Raw genomic sequence first — 21,308 nt, 5'->3', positions numbered from 1 at the left:
CAGTCTTTACAGAGTCTACAGACAGTGTAAATATGGCATATATACAGTCTATAAACGTTCTATTTACAGTCTGTATACAGTCTATACACGGTCTAAATACTGTCTGAGTGCAATATCCTTATACTTTGTACTTACAGTCTGTATGCTTTCTATTTACAGTCTTTATACATTATATTTACAATCTATATGCTTTCTATATACAGTCTATATACAGTCTATAAACGTTCGTTCTATATACAGTCTGTATACAGTCTATATACGGTCTATATACTGTCTATATGCAATATCCATATACATTCTATTTACAGTCTGTATGCTTTCTATTTACAGTCTGTAGACATTATATTAACAGTCTACATGTTTTCTATATACAGTCTATATGCAGTCTGTAAACGTTCTAAATACAGTCTGTATACAGTCTATACACGGTCTATATACTTTCTATATGCGATATCCATATACATTCTATTTACGCTCTGTATGCTTTCTATTTACAGTCTATATACATTCTATATAAATCTTTATGTTTTTTATATACAGTCTAAATACAGTCTATAAACGTTCTCTTTACTGTCTATATACAGTCGGTATACATTCTTTTTAAATTCTATATGCTTTCTATATAATTTCTTCAAAAATTCTGTTTACAGTCTTATGTTTCTGTATAGAGTCTATATACAGTCTATAAAGAGTCTACATACTGTCTACATACAGTCTGAATACAGTCTATATATTGTCTATTTGCATTCTTAATTCAGTCTCTATACAGTCTGCATACACTCTAGTTCACAGTTCACATACAGTCTATATACAGTCTTTACACAGTCTACAGACAGTGCAAATATGGCCTATATACAGTCTGTATACAGTCTATACACGGTCTGTATACTGCCTATATACAATATCCATATACATTCTATTTACAGTCTGTGTGCTTTCTATATACAGTCTATTTCCATTCTATTTAGTGTCTATATGCTTTCTATGTACAATCTATATACAGTCTATAAACGTTCAATATACAGTCTGTATACAGTCTATACACGGTCTATATACTGTCTATAAGCAATTTCCAAATACATTCTATTTACAGTCTGTATGCTTTCTATTTAAAGTCTGTATATATTCTATTTACAGTCTATATTCTTTCTATATACAGTCTATATACAGTCTATAAACGTTCCATTTACTGTCTATATACAGTCTGTATATATTCTTTTTAAAGTCTATATGCTTTCTAATTACTGTCTATAAAAATTCTTTTTACAGTCTCTATGTTTTCTGTATAGAGTCTATATACAGTCTATAAACAGTCTACATACTGTCTATATACAGTCTAGATACAGTCTCTATACAGTATATATACTGTCTATCTGCATTCATTATTCAGTCTCTGTACAGTCAATATACAGTGTAGCTACAGTTCATATACAGTCTATTTACAGCCTTTACACAGTCTACAGACAGTCTAAATATGGCCTATATACAGACAGTATAAAATCTACATTCGGTCTATATACAGTCTATATACAGTCTATACGCGGTCTTGTTACTATCTTTTTTCAGACTATATACATTCTATTTAGTCTATATGCTTTCTATATACAGTCTTGATACATTCTATCTACAGTCTCTACGCTTTCTATATACTTTCTTCAAAAATTCTGTTTACAGTCTTATGTTTTCTGTATAGAGTCTATATACAGTCTATAAAAAGTCTGCATACTGTCTATATACAGTCTACATACAGTCAGCATACAGTCTATATACTGTCTACAAACAGTTCATATACAGTCTATATACAGTCTTGACACAGTCTACAGGCAGTGTAAATATGGCCTATATACAGTCTGTATACAGTCTATACACGGTCTATATACTGCCTATATACAATATCCATATACATTCTATTTACAGTCTGTATGATTTCTATATACAGTCTATGTACATTTTATTTACATTCTATATGCTTTCTATATACAGTCTATATACTGTCTATAAACGTTCTATATACAGTCTGTATACAGTCTATACACGGTCTATATACAGTCTATATACAATATCCATATACATTCTATTTACAATCTGTATGCTTTTTATTTACCATCTATATACATTTTACTTACAATCTATACGCTTTCTATATACTGTCTAAAAACTTTCTGTTTACAGTCTATATGTTTTCTGTATAGACTCTATATACAGTCTATATACAGTCTATACACAATATCCATATACAGTCTATTTATAGTCTGTATGCTTTCTATTTACCATCTATATACATTCTATTTACAATCTATATGCTTTCTATATGCTGTCTATAAACATTCTCTTTACAGTCTAAATGTTTTCTGTATAGAGTCTATTTACAGTCTATATACAGTCTATATATGCAGTCTATGTGATTTTTATATGCAGTCTAAATACAGTCTTTAAACAGTCTATATACCGTTCATTTGCATTCTTTATTCAGTCTCTATACAGTCTATTTACAGACTACATACAGCCTATATATAGTCTAATTGCTTTTTTATACAGTCCATATGCAGACTACGCACAGTTTATATACAGTCTACTTACAGTCTATTTGCATTCTTTATACAGTCTATATACAGTCAATATACAGTATATATATTAGTCTCTTTGCTTTATTTATACAGTCCATATGCACTTCTTACATGGTCTAAAAAATGTCTATATACAATCTAAATACATTCTAATTACATTCTATATGTTTTCTACATACAGTCTATAAACAGCCTATATACAGTCTACAAACATTCTATATACATTTTTATTGCGTTCTTTATACAGTCTATATACAGTCTATATACAGTCTATAGACAGTCTAAATATGGCCTATATACAGTCAGTATAAATATTTCATTGGGTCTATATACAGTCTAAATACAGTCTATACCCGGTCTAGTTACTATCTTTTTTCAGTCTATATACATTCTATTTACAGTCTATATGTTTTCAATATACAGTCTCGATACATTCTATCTACAGTCTATATGCTTTCTATATAAAATTTATATAAAGTCTATTAACAGTCTACATACTGTCTATTTACAGTCTACATACAGTCTCTATACATCCTATATACGGTCTAAATACAGTTCATATACAGTCTACATACAGTCTTTACACAGTCTACAGACAGTGTAAATATGGCCTATATACAATCTGTATACAGTCAATACACGGTCTATATAGTGCCTATAAACAATATCCATATACATTCTATATGCAGTCTGTAGGCTTTCTATATACAGTCTATATACGTTGTATTTACAGTCTATATGCTTTCAATATACAGTCTATAAACAGTCTATAAACGTTCTATTTACTGTCTATATACAGTCTATATACATTATTTTTAAAGTCTATATGCTTTCTATATACTGTCTATAAACATTCTGTTTACAGTTTATATGTTTTCTGTATAGAATCTATATACAGTCTATATACAGTCTATATATGCAGTCTATATGATTCTCATATACAGTCAATATACAGTCTTTTTATACATACTTTCTATATGCAGTCAAAATACAGTCTATAAACAGTCTATATACAGTATATACACAGTCTACAGGCAGTGTAAGTTTGGGATATATAGAGTCTGTAAAAAGTCTATATACGGTCTATATACAGTCTGTATACAATCTATACACGGTCTATATATTTGCTATATACAATCCAAATATATTCTATTTACAGTCTGTATGCCTTCTATATACAGTCTACACACATTCTATTTAAAGCCTATATGCTTTCTGTATTCAGTCTATATAAAGTCTATAAACGGTCTGTATACAGTCTATATACAGTCTATTTGCATGCTATATACAGTCTATATAGAATCTATATTTAGTCTCTATAAGTCTATATACAGTCTATTTACAGTCTAGTTGCATTCTTTATACAGTCTATATACACTCTATAAACAGTCTCTTTTCATTCTTTATACAGTCTGTATACAGTCGATATTTATTCTATATATATAGTCTGTTTGCTGTTTTTATACAGTCCATATGCAGTCTACGCAATGAGCTTGACTTTTCTATTTTTTCTGCTTATTCGGAAACGGTGCAAACACTTTACTAAAATGTATTCGATGATTTTTTTACAATTCATCTTAAACGAATTTTGTAGCTATTATACTGCTCTTGCGGTCTTTTTTATAGCAATAAAGCGTAGCTGAGCGTAGCTATATTGCCGTGTTCATCGGTTTCTTTACAATTCAAAAAAATTGAGTTATATTGGGGCGCTGTCTTTTACGTATTGGAGAAGTATTGGAGAAGTGTCTGTCTGTAAATCAATTTTCATTGAAGTAGATTTTGAAGCAGTAAATGACACGATTCAAAAAAGATGTAGTGGTCTGGGCGCAGAACAAAATTGAATAGTAGAGCAAAAAAAGGTTGTTTTTGCTCATACCACTGCTTTCGAAACAGCGAAAAATTGAGTGAAAAAAAAACAAAATTACTTCTACAAGGGAAACAAGTTTGTTAATAAAGTGCGACTCTTAAAATCAGTTCCCTTTCCAAATTTTTGTATTAGAAGATTTGAATCTGATATTTTCTAATTCTTAAGCTTGTTTTGATAGTGATTGTGACAGTAATTAATATGAGTCTCATGGTAATTTAGAGTTTTTTCATTTACTTTGCTGATTTTCATTACAATTTAAAGCAATTTTTCGCCTTTTTGTTTACTTTTACTGCATTAAAAGTGACCTCTTCAACACATTTATTTAATGAGTTTTTAGATACCATGCGATTACAGTTTTGTTGGCATTTAATTTTTTTGCTGAGAAAAATAAAAATAAGTCGAGAACTTCTTCTCTTTTGAATTTTCTTTGAAGTTTTCCTTTTTTCCACATGCATAATCTTTAACGAGTGTTTCAATACTTTCTTGCTCCTATGATTTTTTTCCGCTCTTGGTGTTCTCCTAGTATTAAAAAACTTGTTTTTTTTCTGGTATTTTATAGTTCAAGTTGATTTTAAACTAAATTTGATTTCTTCAAATTTTTGTTTAATATAGGCAATTTTGTAGTTCAAAATAGTTGTTCTAGTTGTGCCTTTTGATTGAATTGTTTTTAGTTTTGAGTTGTTTTGATAAAGATAATTGAGTAATTTTAGCAAATTTAGAGGAAATTTGTAATTTTATGCCAATTTAGAGTTTTTTAGAATATTGGTTGACAAGCAACTTGTCAGCAAAATCTGCAAAATTTGTAGCTAAATTTTGTTGATACTTTACGGAGAATATGTTTTTTCATTTTGTTCTTCGTTTTTTCCCCTTAGCTCCGTCTTCTCCACATAAAGTATTTTCTTGGTTTCAATGCATTTTGTCGTTGAATAAAAAATGGAACATGTTGCATCACATTTTGCCAATAGTTGCTCTGGAATAGCAGTTAAATAAAACTTTTTATCAGAATTTTTAGCAGCTTTTTGGGCAGATAATTTTTCATTGTTAAATTTCATGTTATTGTTTCAAGGTTGTTAAACTGACCAATTTTCTCCTTCGCGTCAATTCCCGAATTTTTCCGGTTTTGTTAAGTTCTTCGCACACATTTCCTACTTTTTGAATTAAAATTGAAGTAATAATTTGGATCACACCAAAACAGGTGGATCGAAAAAGGCAAGAATTTTTTTCAAGGTGTTTGACCAGAAGCTTCTTTCTCGCTTGTTGTTTTTTTTGTCTCAATGCGTCTATTTGAATTTGATTTTTAATGTTTTCTATCGCTTTTTTGAACGCTTTCCAAATCCATTCATAATCAATTCTTGATCTCTTTTCTTGTTTTGTTTATAAAAAATTTTTGAATTGTCCCAGTATTTGTCCACATTCGTTTACACACAGCAACGCTGACTAAGTCAACTTTTCTGTATGACCTCATCCCCTCGCTAACAACGTTTGCCTGCATAACCTCTTGTCTCACTCTCTCTTTCTCTCTAGCAAAATTTTTTATGTCATTTGCTTGATAAGATTTTGATCATACAGAAAAATCATTTTTGCATTCTTAAAACTTAAGTGTAAATTGAATTAGTTTAAGATCCAAGGAACTCGTTTGTGTAATAAAGGTGCCAAATAAAAAGAATTCTGCAGAGTGAAATTTAACTTGTCTTACTTTTTTCGCTGCTTGTTTTGCACAGCTTTTTGAGGGAGTCACATTTTTTCTATCAGTGTCCGTTTCTATCGGTATTATACGGCACGCCAGTCTATTTTGCAGCTATTCTGCAGTCTGTGGCTATGTTTATACAATTTTTCGCTGGACTGATTTTTCGTCAGACCCTTTTGACTTTTCGTCCCCAAAATGGGCTGAAACGGGTAACGCCCGGGGGCTTTAAGTTCTCTTAGAGGCTTTTTGCCTGCGAGACTCTGAGTGAGCGATTAATCTGGTGGGAAGGGCGGTTCTTAGAGTTTGACCCGCCCGCGCTAGACTTGCTTTTTATTAGAATTGCCTGTTTTTCCGGATATTTTCTGTTTGTACCCCCCCCCCCCCCCGCCCCCAGCTTAGTGGGCGCATATTATTTGCACCCCCCCCCCCTCGACGCACGTGCCATATTTTACACAATGATTTACTGTGTAATGGCACGTGCTCTGTAATGGGGGGGGCATAACGTACTGGGGGGGGGGGCAGAAACGGAAAAGACCGGTAGAAACGGAAAAGATCGGTTTTTTATAATCATTAATTAACGTTTTACAGGTGCAATAATATCGGCTACGGTTGGTAGTAATAAATCAGTCACTCCAGCTACTAATCACAACAATCAAACATCAAAGCAATCAACTACAAGCATAGTCAACAATCACAACAACAACAACAACAATAATCATGAGTGTGAGAGAAGTATAATTTCCGTTTACAACCCTTTTTAAATCACTTGTTTTTTTATTTGCAGGACCCGACGAAGGTAAAAATCAACAATCTGTTTCTTTACTTTTGGCTTTTCTTTATCTCTATGATACAACACCCCCCCCCCCCCCGCCCACACCCCTCACTCCCACCCCAAAACCGAAAAGAGTTTATTTTGCATATAACAAGCTGAACTATATGATAACACAGGGGGTATTTCGCAATTGGGGTAGCAAAAAAACGATCGAAAATGAAGTTTTTTAAAATGAAAAGGGTGAGATAACCTGCATAAAATTACTTGAATTGACATTCAAATAAAAAGAAATGATTGATTGTGTTGCTCTCTTTCAGTCCAGCAGTTTCTAGCCAGAGCCAAAGATGACTTCAACAGAAAATGGGAAAAAAACCCAAAGGTCAGCTATCATTTTTCTAAAGTTATTAGCAAAGCGGTACTGTTTCTCTCCCTAACCACAGGTGAAGTGTAATCATTCATAATTGATGTTATTACGAATAACCCGCATTAGGGCAAAATGTGTTTTCGAATGTGAGTGAATACATGGTTGTAAAAGCAAAAAGAATCGTTCACGGCAGGAGAAACAAGATCCATTTTCAGCAAATCTGTTGTACTTTTAGCAGTTTTTTTTTCAACGATGGCTTAGATAAGATAGTCTAAAAAACTAATATATCTGGTAAAATAATATTATAGACATAAATGACCACAATGTTAAATATAGTCTGATATTATTATATATTTAACGATGTCTGACAAACAAAACAAAATGAAAACAAAAAACTGACCTAATTTATTATTTAGCTACACAAGCGTTTTTGCTTTTTAATTGCTCTCGGACGGAGTTTGAGCAATTACTGTAAACGTGTGTAGGTCTTTTCATCCCGTGTTGCTCATCATAATTGTTTCTTAACAATCATACAAAGTCATATATGATTCTTAGTAAGCATACAAAGTCATATATGACTTGTATGAATTCTTGACATTCATACTAAGATCATAAGAAAAATTAACTTATCCTCAAAAAACCGGCACAGCAACACTTCCTACCATAAGATCATCTAGAAATTAAACAAAAGACCAAAAGACGCCTACATTTACTAAAGCATCTTAGTAATCATACTAAGTCATCTATGATTTTATGAAATCTTAACAACCATACTAAGACCATCAAAAATGTTACCATTGCAGTATATACATGATGTTAACGTGTGGCTGACTTCCAAATACTACCTACATTGAGGTTTTGGCCAGAGAAAGACATAGAGTCAAACTAATAGGAATCAGCAACAAAGCAATTCATATTCCTACTATTTATTTTTATGAAAAGCAACGTTTCTTACAAAAGCTGATTCACCAGCAACTGTGATCGCCACAGAAAACTTTATGTCATCTGGTTTTTTGTTGACTTGTGGGGTAATTATCTGTCATAGCTATGTGGGTGTAATTTGAAAGTTTTTTACGTCTACAGTTTTTCTTGGCTCGTTTGCCAAAACAATAGCATATCGAAAATATATGGTAATGTGTGCAGAAATTGTTATTTAAGTCGTAATTTTGACTGCCTTATCCGCAACTTATTTAATGCTGAATTTGTAACTTAATGCAACTCGACAAGTTCGTTCAGTTAATTATATTTTTAGCCTTTATATTTGATTTTTTTTTGGAAAACCAACAATGAAGCATGAATTAAGTTTTTTTAGCAACTGTTTGCCTTGAATTATTAATTGCTCTCGTAGAGAAGCAATTATTGTAAACGTGTGTGTCTTTTTTATGCAAATTTTTTGCTTGACCGTTTTTGACTTTTCGAGTGACTTTTACGCCCTTGACTTTTTCGTTTTTTGTGTGTGTGCGTGATCTAAATTTCTCTTCAATTCATGTGTCAGCAACCCGTGGGAATTGATCTGACACTAGCTCAACTGAAAATGGGGTTAATTTATCGGCTTAATTATAAGAAAATTTGCTTCTGATTGAATGAATTGGGTTGAAAAGGAGTAGAACCCTAAAATCTAAATAATATTTACTAATTAGTGCACAAATAACAGGTAATTGAGATTATTTGCAATCTTTCGAAAGCATCATAGCAGAAAAAGCTTGACAGGGGAACTTTCAGGGAAAACTTTGTTTCATAATAGTTTCATAACAAAGTAGTAGTTACGAATAAACGTTATGTGGAATTAAATTATCATAAAAACGGATTGCAATTACTTTCAAAAGTGGATAATAGGTTAAAGTTTCTTAGTCTATTTTCCCCAATTTTCAAATAGGTCCATTTTGCGATAACTAGTTACAAATTTCGCCTCGAAAATATACTAGTTTTTGAATATAATCCAGTTCTGTAAATTTTTCGTAAGTCCATGTGCTAAAATAGCAAATCAGAATACAGGTACGTGCTCGATCAAGTTAAAGAAAAGCAAATCGGGTCTACATCTTCAGTCTTTTCCAAAAATGTGAAAATATATTTTTGTTAAAGTGGGGAGAGGTTTTTCCGCTGCTGTCCCAGAAACATTCAAGCTATCTTGTAAAATCGTTTTAATTCCCGATAACTATCACTAAAATGCTATTTGTTTTCTAAAATAATGGCATTAGTAACTCGAACGATTAAGTATTATTTCCGTCATAGACTTTTCTGTCATACTAAATAACAATCTTGTAAGATATTTCAAGAAATTTTAAAATTTGATTTTCTCGTACTAATTCTGTTTATTCTTAACAAAAATTATCACAATTTTGATTGAAAAAATCGAGGATCAAAGTCTAAAACGATTAATAAACTATCTAACAAAACGCACAATACTGGCTTTTTAATCCAAGCAAGAGTTAGAAAGATTTAATGACAAAAAATTCGGCGTACAGTTTTGTTGAAATTATCTTGCCATGTAAATTTAATAACTTAATTTTTGTGCTTAAAATTTTTTGTTAGTTTCTATCAATTTTGCCAACGTTCTTGTATTCTGATTATAGAAATTTTAATCAACGTGTGGTACATGGGTAACCACTTAACCTCCAAACTATTATATCTTTGAAGCAGTAAATTAATACTACCATATGCAGTATGTAATTCATCATGTTTTGTTAACCATTGGAATCGCCGCGCGATTCTTCATAGTGTTGAAAGTGACAGGTATTTACGCACTAACAGACAGACCACGAAATGGTCAGTTGCAGTCTGCCTTATATAAACGTAAATTAAAGTTGTGCGTTAATCTTCTCTTTGTACGATAGTTAAGCTACTTAGTTAAGCGTTAAGGAACTAAGTACCACACAACGCATGATAAAGATTTCTATCCGGAACAAAGAAAACTCTAAGAGTTTTGTTTTAAGTGTCTGCGATTAGGGATTTGTTCCCTAAAATTTGGATTTTCATTTTTTAAAAAACAAATTTCTGTTATGATATTTGGGGGCTTCTTATTTATTGCTAAGTTATCCGAAGTATTTTTTTCCTGTGAGCTATAACGAGAAAGTTAAAAACTAAAGTGATATCTTATAATTTATTATGACGAGCAGCTATTTTGTGAGATCTTGTAAGCTTCTTACTTAATCTTGCTAATTGTAGCTAGTATTTGTTGGAGGCGTGATTTTGTCAGTGAAATCGTAGTGAAAAGTACTAGAAATGTTTATCTAGCAGGAACTTGTAGAAGGAAAATTTTTGCATAAACGTTGGCTTATACATTGTAGGAAGTTGCAAAATTTTTGACTAAGGGCACAGAATCCTGTAAGAACTGTTTCGGGTTTTAATACAATTTTTACAAGGAAAAATTATTCTGAAAAAAATCTTCTCTCCTCCCAGTATTTTAATCAACCCAGATGCTGTGCACTTACCACAACAAGGCGGCTCCGTAATGTGCGATCGCACATAAGGTTCCGACCCCGCTCATCCACAATTTTGGCATAATTGTCTACAAAATGAGGAACAGATGGAAAAACACAAAAATTTCAAGTATTTTTCAAAAAAATTAGTGTATGAACGAAAAGATAGCCTCCAAAGCAAAAAACTCAGTGGAGTAAAAACGATGCATTAGATTGATGAGATATGCCGATATTAAAAAAGCGAGCGAAGACGAGCGGTAAAATCAAACAACAGCAAAAAACATTAATTACATAAAAAAATTTAGTCCGTTTTAAAAAACAAAACTTAATAACAAAGCGGAAAAAGCGTCAGATTGAACTGAAAATAAACAAAATAACTTGTAATTCACGAGACAAATATGGTTTTTACCAGTTCATAATAAAGCTTGGTAGCAATTAGACAAAAAAGAACAAACTTTAAAGTTAGAAAATTCGTTGAATTTAAAAAAAAAACAATTAATTTCAAAGTCATGAAAACCATTAGGAATCAACTAAAATAACCCATAGGTTTACAATTACACATTTTTCTATAGAAGGCAAATAAGAACTCTTGGTATTCAAATTTTTATGCAGTTACAAAAAGAACAACAAATAGACAACAAACTAAAAATCAATTAAACTTGCCAGAAAATGCTTTGGAAGCCGTAAAGCCATACTTTGGCCCCAAATAATGTTCGATTGAACCTTTGTCGAACACCAATAATGTATTATGTGGCCGCTCATTAATGAAAATAAGCAACAATTAGACAAAAAAAAGAAAAAAAATGCAAAATTACGTAACACTTTTTTTTTCGAAAAAAATTTATTTCCAAAGACATAAAAGCCATTAATTACAAAATGAAAAATTTGAATAGGTTCGTTCTTTCTTCCCAAGGAATTCCTTGAGACCTGAAATTATCCAGAATATGTCTTAGGTCTTCAAAAAGAACGTCAAATATGACAAAAGTCAAGAATTAATTCACTTTTTTTTGTAAAAAAAACCCGTGTGGAAGCCAGTAATGTCATAACGAATTCTTTAAAAACATTAGATTTTGTGACACCAATCCCATTTGACACCTTCCTTTGAAATGTATTATGTGACATCTAATTTGATTAAACTAGGTAACAGTTACACCAAAAAGAAAAAAAGCAAGTTTATGTCATCCTTGTTTTTATCGAAAAAGATTTATTTCCAAAGACATGAAAGCCATTAATTACAAACTGAGAAAATTGAATAGGTTCGTTTATTCTTTCAAAGGAAACCCTTGAGACCTGCAATTATCCAGAACAAGTCTTACGTCTACAAAAAGAACGTCGAATATGACAAAAGTAAAAAAAAATTCACTTTTTTTTGTGAAAAACCCGTGTCGAAGACAGTAAAGTCATAACGAATTCTTTAAAAACATTAGATTTTGTGACACCAATCCCTTTTGACACCTCCCTTGACAAACATAATGTCAGCTTTTACCTTTAATTAACGAGACCAGGTAACAAACAGACAATAAAAGGAACAAAATTGCACAATTGAAATGTTTTTTTTTTCATTTTGGAGAACAATTGTTTTCAAAGTCATGAAAGTCATTATCTATCTTCTAATATCAGAACATCGACTCATCTACTCTTCCAGTAAAAGCCAATCAAACCGGATCATTGCACAGGAAATTAAATACGACTAAAAAGACAAAAAAAAAGGACGCTTGAATACAAGATAAAAAAAATTAAATTAAATTCTTCGAGAATGTACTGTCGAAGCGGTAAAGAACCACAATCTATATCTTTAATGGTTTACATATTATAAATTGGGTGTTATTGTGAACTCGAAAATTGTAATATGTGAACTGACAATAACGTGATTATTTGAAAAAATTAGAAAAAATGAAAAATGGGCAAATACCTAAAAATTAAAAAAAAAAATTGTGAAAGCTAGTAGTATCAAAGCCAGAACACCAAAACTTAAGGCGTAAAACCACAATAAAGACTAAATTTGAATTCAGCAGAAAGAAAAAGCACTCTATTATTGCTGACACTAAGCTACAGGTTGACAAAATTAAGAGAAAAGTGGAGGCAAAGTTCAATAAGCCATTTTTTATTTAAAAATCAAATTTTTCAAAAATCAAAACGACCATAAGTTTTAAAGCAATCAACTAGATAAATTATTTTCAGCTATTTAGGAAGCCATTAAAACCTATCACTAATGAGCTCTGATTTGAAATGTTCTGTTATTTAGTTAATATAAAAAAGATCGAATTTTTTTAATAAAAAACCGACTGTTGACAATCCGAATTTTTTTTGGAGTGTAACGGTCCAAGATTGGTACAAAACTAGTCCTGCTAATGTTGGTTGTCTATTAGGAATATCTAATATTTGGAATGCCATTGATATAGATACTTTGTTAGTTAAAAAATCAAAAATAAATGCTGCGTTTTTGATAATCAACGAATAAAGTTAGCAAAAAACGGCCAAGTTTTATTTACAGAGCACTCTCAGCGGAAGCTGAAGTAGAATTAGCCCCTTTTTTAGTCTACAAAGGTTGTGTTAATGGTGTTTGGGTGTGCAATTCCTGCAAATTTAATCAGAGTGGACTAAAGAAACCTATTTCGTGCTGTTTTTGATGAAAAAGTCTGATTTTTGTGAAATATTTAGCCGGAATTTGTGACAAACAAAAATCAATGAAAAAAGCCGACAAAATATTTTGTCTTTAAACGTAAAATCAGCAACATTTTTTTGAAAAACTTGATTAAATTTTATCAGAATTGGCAAAATTTTAATCACAAATTTCGAAAAAAGTTGAATGAAATAAACGAAATTCACTCTATTTTCTCGAAAGTTTAAACCTCGATATCTCCCCATTCAAAAACGAAAATCAAAAAAATATTTTTAATTCCATATTCTACGCTGGAAAAGCCCTCTAATGATACCAGGCTCAAATCTCTACGATGAATATATCTATCGGCCAAAACTGACTGAACAAAAAAACCCATTTGAGTATATAGTCCCTCAAGAGGGGTCGGAACAACAATGTTAAATTAATATGTAAAAGCATGGCGGGGGAGGCGAGAAGGAGGTGGGTGGGCACAACTAATGCGCACTCATTGAGTGGGGGAGGGGCGCAAACATAAAATATACCTGGATTTAATTTTATTGTTCCATTTTAAATATTTCAGAAGATATCGCAATACAAAAAAAATAAAAAAAACTGTAAATAATAAATTGTGGTTTTGTCGAATTTCATGATTCAGAAAATTTTCAATAATCTGAACTCCTAGATTTCCTCCTACTCAAAAAGCTTAGTTGTGTACAACTTATATGAATATAGTTCTGCACATACGCACTTTTGAACTTTTGAAAGCACAATAATCTGGACATGAACGCACAAATCTTCAGAACTTGAGCGCACGAACTTTGATTTGGAACGCACGAAAGTCTGGACATAGGGGCTTTTGAATGCACGAAGAACGCACAAATATTTTTGAACGCACGAAGATGGACATAGGTAAGTTCCGTCTGGGGTGGTCTGGACATAGACATGTTTTGTCTGTGACGGTCTGGACGTATGGATTTTCAGTCTGGGACCTCAACCTGGGTAGCCTCACTAAAAGCTTGCTACTACTGTCGTTTGAGAGCAATTTGTCCTTAAGTCTGTTATGTCTGATAATTTTATACCTTTATAATTCTATATATAATTTGTTATAGGCATCCCCGCTTATTGTCAGTCTATACTAAAATTCTCACAGAATTATTTATTCGGAAATGATTATGAAAACAAAAGAATTTTTCAGTGGCTAGTTCGTTTTTTACATTTTAACAAAAAAGATTCGCTTGGTTTTTATTTCAGAGCTCAGTAAAGTTGTGTGACTTCGAAGTTAAACGAACCCTGGGCACAGGGTCATTTGGACGGGTACTTCTCAGTCGCTATCTCCCAGCTAAAGAAGAGAAATATTACGCTGTTAAGGTGCTTGACAAACAGAAAGTCGTCAAACTGAAACAAGTGGAGCACACTTTGAACGAAAAGAGAATATTAGCATGCATCAGTTTTCCTTTCATTGTCAAACTAGCGTTCTCCTTCAAGGTCAGTATATAAAAATAATCGTACCAAGAAATTTGAATTTCTTTTACAGTATTGGAAATCAACTGCAATGAATTAAATGGACAGTTAAACTTCCGTACAATTTTGCTCCGCATTAGTTGCAGGTCAGCTGGTTATAAAATTTATATAAATTTTAGGAAAAGTGTCCAGAAAACTGTAATAATCATCAATAATTTGTTTAAAAAATTGAATATTGGAAGAACTTGAAGATTTGAAATTCTATCCTAGTTTTATAAGGACAAAATTTTGTCAAATGTTGAGCCGAATTTGAATTATACGCCATATCTTGTGTAGAAAAAAATTATTCCTAGAAACGTGAATCAAACAGTTTTTATAAAAAAAAAGCAAAAAATACGATTGATTTTTATCGAAAGCAATTGCCATTCGTTGAGGCTCATTAGAATAACCCTGAATTTTTGGAAAGAAGTAAATACAACATTCGGTGGTCAATATTTTTGAGAAACATATTTCCCTATTTTGACCATTTGCGGTTCATGTTGATTTTTTACGGATTGGTAATTGAAAACAAAGCAAATTGTGTATATGCTATATATCAAAATTTTCTGAATGCACTCAAAGGAAGAATTATATTAATCATGCTGGTCTTTTTTCGTACGCCCGAATATTTGAACTTTCGTCCTCAAAACGGGATAAACAAGGAAAACCCGGAGAGCATTAGATTCTCTTACAGCATAGCGCTCCGTAATCTCTAGGTATTCGATTCACGGATGTTCTTAAAGAGATATAAACTTGCTATCTTTGAGGGCTGTTCGTATATCCAAACAGATTGAAGCACGTCGATCTTAAAACGTCGATTTCTGTTTTTTGGGCTCAAAAATAAAGACGAGTTTAAAGATTTTTAAAAAATTTCCATCCTACCTCTTCACAGAATTTTTCTCCCTAAATGTTCTTAAATATGTTGAACTTTTTGTAATTCTTATCAAAGTCATTTTTCTATTCTTAGTAATTTTGTAATTTTTGCTTGACAGAAAGTTTTTAAGCAACTTGTTTATTTCACCAGCCTTGAGGAATAATACAACTCAAAAATAATAAAGAATAATTGGAAAAAAAAGATGATGTCGCAATAGTATGCTTTTCAATTTGATATTTGAAACCAGTCAAATATCGGTTAGTGAGATAATTGAATTAATGCGCCTTGTTGTTTCCTATTTGATTTTAAACTGTGGTCTCGAATTGGATGCCAAGTCACACTTTTTGTTATTTGTTCCCATTGAGAAAAACAAAAGCGTAGTCAACAAGCGCTATATGCTCCTTATTACTACTGATTTTTAATAAGTCCAAAAATCACTCTTCATATCAAATTTTTGGGCAATATGAATTAGGTACAAGCACATCGATGTGATAAAAATTTTGAACTTCAATTTGATAGGATAACCGAAAATCGACGCCGAATTTTTTAGAATTTGACCCAAAATTGTTTAGGTACAAAACCAAATTTCTCTGGTACACACATTGTTCTTTTTCTGATTTATCTTTCCCGCACAATTTACGCAAAAACTGTAAAAGGCCTTACACTGTCATTTTCTGCAAAACTGTATCATCATTAATCATTCTGGTCTTTTTTTGTAGCACTGAATTTTTGAACTTTCGTCCTCCAAACGGGATTACTAAGGAAAATGAGGAGTGCATCAGATTCTCTTACAGCATAGTGCTCCGTAGTCCGTAGGTATTCAATTCACGGATGTTCTTAAGGAGATACGAACCTGCTGACTTTAAAAGTTGTTCGTAGATTCAAACAGATTGAAGCACTCTCTTAAAACGTCAATTTCTGTTTTTTTTGGATTTAAAAATAAAGACGAGTTTAAAGATTTTAAAACGTTTCCTTTCTACTTTTTCACAGAATTTTTATCCCTAAATATTCTTAAATATAATCAAGTGTTCCAAATTTTTATCAAACTCATTTTTCTATTCTTAGTAATTCTGCATTTTTTGCTTGACAGAAAATTTTCATGCTAGTTGTTTATTTCATCAGCGTTGAGATATAATACAACTCAAAAAAAGTTTAATAAAATAATTAGAAATAAATGGTGATGTCCCAATAGTATGCTTTATAATTTGATCTTTGAAATCAGTCAAATATCGGTTAGTGAGATAATTGAATTAATGCGCCTTGTTGTTTCCTATTTGATTTTAAACTGTGGTCTCGAATTGGATGCCAAGTCACACTTTTTGTTATTTGTTCCCATTGAGAAAAACAAAAGCGTAGTCAACAAGCGCTATATGCTCCTTATTACTACTGATTTTTAATAAGTCCAAAAATCACTCTTCATATCAAATTTTTGGGCAATATGAATTAGGTACAAGCACATCGATGTGATAAAAATTTTGAACTTCAATTTGATAGGATAACCGAAAATCGACGCCGAATTTTTTAGAATTTGACCCAAAATTGTTTAGGTACAAAACCAAATTTCTCTGGTACACACATTGTTCTTTTTCTGATTTATCTTTCCCGCACAATTTACGCAAAAACTGTAAAAGGCCTTACACTGTCATTTTCTGCAAAACTGTATCATCATTAATCATTCTGGTCTTTTTTTGTAGCACTGAATTTTTGAACTTTCGTCCTCCAAACGGGATTACTAAGGAAAATCAGGAGTGCATCAGATTCTCTTACAGCATAGTGCTCCGTAGTCCGTAGGTATTCAATTCACGGATGTTCTTAAGGAGATACGAACCTGCTGACTTTAAAAGTTGTTCGTAGATTCAAACAGATTGAAGCACTCTCTTAAAACGTCAATTTCTGTTTTTTTGGATTTAAAAATAAAGACGAGTTTAAAGATTTTAAAACGTTTCCTTTCTACTTTTTCACAGAATTTTTATCCCTAAATATTCTTAAATATAATCAAGTGTTCCAAATTTTTATCAAACTCATTTTTCTATTCTTAGTAATTCTGCAATTTTTGCATGACAGAAAATTTTCATGCTAGTTGTTTATTTCATCAGCGTTGAGATATAATACAACTCAAAAAAAGTTTAATAAAATAATTAGAAATAAATGGTGATGTCCCAATAGTATGCTTTATAATTTGATCTTTGAAATCAGTCAAATATCGGTTAGTGAGATAATTGAATCAATGCGCCTTGTTTTTTCCAATTTGATTTTAAACTGTGGTCTCGAATTGGATGCCAAGTCACAGTTTTTGTTTTTTTCCCATTGAGAAAAACGAAACCGTAGTCAACAAGCGCTATATGCTCCTTATTACTACTGATATTTAATTAGTCCAAAAATCACTCTTCGCAACAAATATTTGGGCAATATGAATTGTGTACGAGCAAATTGATGTGATAAATATTTCGAACCTAAATTCGATAGGATAACCGAAAATCGGCGCGAAGCTTTTAGAATTTTATCAAAACTCTTTAGGCACAAAACCAAAAATTTATTGGTACACAGATTGTTCTTTTTCTGATTTGTCTTTCCCCACAATTTACGCAAAAACTGTAAAAAAAAGCTTGCACTGTCATTTTCTGATAACAAACAGCTTATTATGTCTGCGGCAAAGCTGTTTGTTGATGCATCTTCTTAAAAAGTGAACAGCTTCGTCTTTCTGTTTTTTTACCTTTTGACCATTAATCATTAAAAGCTAATTGTTTTTAGTCTTGATCCTCTTGATACTAATTGGATTGGGGTAGTTCCTAAAGTTACGATAAAAGAACTTGATTTTAATATATTTTTCAACTTTTTGATAAGGTTTCACAATCCCAAGTTCGGTCTAACAAATTTTGTGCAGTTTATATTTTCAACACAATTTTACAGATTAGAAAAAAAACAGAAAACGCTCATTCCCTTATGTTACCGCGCCTGAACAGGTGAAATCCATCAATACAAATGTGAGTAGTGATGTGTCTTTCTGGGCAAACTACGGGGGGGGACATAAGTGTCTTCCCGTGAACACTACGGGGGGGGGACACAAGTGTCTTCCTGGGCAAACTACAGGGTGGGACACTTTGAAATTCTTTCTCCTTATTTCCCCTGCCATGCATGAAACTAATCTTAGGAAACCATTTTCCCTCCACTTGCGTGACTGGTTTGCCGCTTTGGGCTTGAAGCCATTTTAACTACCACCGCTTTTGCTTTGAAAGTGAATTCGTCATATGTCTGCGCCAGGGTACTTTAATCTTGTTTTGGTCTGGGCCCATTTCAACATTTTACCCACAGTTATACAGAACCTACACACCCAATACCAGAATACGAATTCCAAATGCCACCAAGGCGAAAACGTTGCTTGTTGGACTGCTTTCTGTGTCGCTCCAAATTTTTAAATTCTAAAGATCTTTTTACTCATTTTGAAGAAATACACCCCAACAATTTTAGATATCAATGTGAAAACTGCAATCAGAAAATTTGGCGTTTAATTGACACACGATACCACCAGTGTGAAAATTCAGCAGTTATTGCGCCCCCTCCAATTATCCAAAACCCTGTTTTAAGGTGTAAAATTTGTTTCAAAATTTTTACCCAGCAAAATGGTTTGACTAACCATGTTAAAAGTCATTCCCCCATGGAAATTATTCTTAGTCGTCGTGGAATCCCGATAAAACGGCGTTAGAGAAACCTTTTATTTGTCTTCTTTTTATAATAAAGTTTCAATTTTTACATTAATTTGTATTTAGTTTATATGAATGCTTTTATAATTTGTCCATGCACTTCAACTACAACTAAATGTAAGTTATCAGTTATCTTCACTGCTTGAATTGTATAAAACTAGACGTCTGCGTTTTGGTGTTGGTTCTATTATAAGACTATTACTTGAAGATAAATCAGACATATCACTATTATTGCCTGCTTCGCTTTCAACTGCTTCCAATTCTAGAAAAGAATTGTCAAGGGCTGGCGGGGAAATTGCGTAGGGTTCATTCCAGTCAACAATATCTTGATCAAGCTCACTTTCTGAATAATCGGGCTGATTGAATCCTGGATCGGGAGGAGAAAAGCTATTGTTTTCAGATATCACATTTTCCGGGGTTGTTTGTGAAATTGAATCCAAGTCGCTTTCGTTTTCTGACTCCCAATCCCAATCATTTAATATAACATTGTGAAATGCAAATTCTCTAATATTTTTATGTCCAAATGGTAGGGAGTTTATTGGGTCAAGGTAAAACCACTTGTCACAGTAGGCCGAAAGCGCAACTCTGTTTTGTTCCAGTGTCATCAACTCATGTTTCTCTGATTTGATGGTCACATTTTTGACGCGGACAATTTCCCCGCTGTCCAATACTCTCTTGAAGACCTCGTGCTTTAGTTGCTTTTGCCCCTCATGTGTTATTCCCTTTGCACTTTTCTTCTGACAGTCTGAAAGAACATTACAATCAATCCATTTTCTATTTTAATCTATGTGCTTTCCTAATCTAGGTTTCAATGTTCCTGTTATATTAAAAAGACGCTTCCATGAATTTGGTTAGTTTCAAAACTGGAATTTGTTTTAATAAAATATAATGTTACACATACCTTTCGTTTGTATTGAATACATTTTGGGTTTCAAGCCACAGAACTCTTCCATTACCACCCCTGCCAGTTCGTCTTTGAATTTGAGAGTTACCATGTGATTTTCTGTGTTGTACAATGCGTTATCAGAAGGGTAGTTGGAGAAATCGAATTCTGTGTTGACTTCTGCTCGTGCTAGCTCCTCATACAAGTCATCACAATCAACAGCATAGGTAAGTGAGTCCGTATCAGAGTATAAAAGTTCACACTTAAACCACTGTTTCATATTCTCGTAGTGAAATCGAAACATGAATGCTTTTGAAAGATCCAGAATTGAAGCACCAACTATTGTAGGTTTCACCCAGTTTATTTTCGTTTTTCTTGTAGTCACGACTGCCATGTTTTCATCAAAAATTTTAAAGGATTTCATGTTAAACTTATCTGTGTGGTTGAGGAGAGCTCGTTCATCTCGGACCAGGAAAGCGTTAACTTGATTTCGCATGCTTTCACAACACTTTCCAAAAGCAGAGTTGTTCATGAGTTTGAAGAAATTTTCAGCAATTTTGCTGGTTGCTGCTTGCCGCAATCTTGTGTTCAGTTCGATATACTTTGCCATCCACTTTGATTGTCTGAACTTGAGCACCTTGTGCAGTTTTGAAACTTTAAGGCCGTTTCGTTCATAAATCTTCAACGTTACATAGTGTAGTGTATAATCCTTCTTATCATAGAGTGTTTGAAGCAGTTTGTTGCACTTTGAAACTTTTGGGAGATGATATTCTTCCAAAAGGTCCAACTGGTAACTACTCAACCACATGCTGTCTACAGGTTCTCGGGTGGGTGCCATTGGAAAATCTTGGTGAGCATCGTGAATTGAGTCGGGGTAGTCCAAGTCGACGCAGACGATATATCCAAATTCAGCGTCGTCGGGAGTTTGCAAAATTTGTTCAATCGTCACTTCTGTGTCCGTCTGGAAGGAATTGAGTGGCAAGCAGAAATCCTTCATGATCCCACCATAGAGGTTATTAGCGTCTATGGTGAGACCATATGTTGATTTTTGCGTGTCATCAAAACGTTCCAG

At 32.6% G+C, this 21,308-nt stretch overlaps 1 protein-coding gene across 1 annotated transcript in view; it reads left to right on the top strand.

The window, feature by feature from the left end:
• The window catches only part of LOC142352095 (cAMP-dependent protein kinase catalytic subunit beta-like), an 85,686-nt gene that overhangs the window by 8,148 nt on the left and 56,230 nt on the right, over window positions 1-21,308 (top strand). The window contains exons 2-4 of the mRNA XM_075404465.1: window positions 6,710-6,844; window positions 7,211-7,272; window positions 14,530-14,763. Of these exons, the coding sequence (XP_075260580.1) occupies window positions 6,710-6,844; window positions 7,211-7,272; window positions 14,530-14,763 (431 nt within the window). The remainder of the gene's footprint in view (window positions 1-6,709; window positions 6,845-7,210; window positions 7,273-14,529; window positions 14,764-21,308) is intronic.

Source organism: Convolutriloba macropyga, chromosome 13 (assembly GCF_964194025.1).
Source record: "Convolutriloba macropyga chromosome 13, txConMacr16.3, whole genome shotgun sequence".
Classification (NCBI taxonomy): domain Eukaryota; kingdom Metazoa; phylum Xenacoelomorpha; order Acoela; family Convolutidae; genus Convolutriloba; species Convolutriloba macropyga.
The sequence above is the reverse complement of the archived record's forward strand: the minus strand, read 5'-3'. Positions and strand labels throughout refer to the sequence as shown.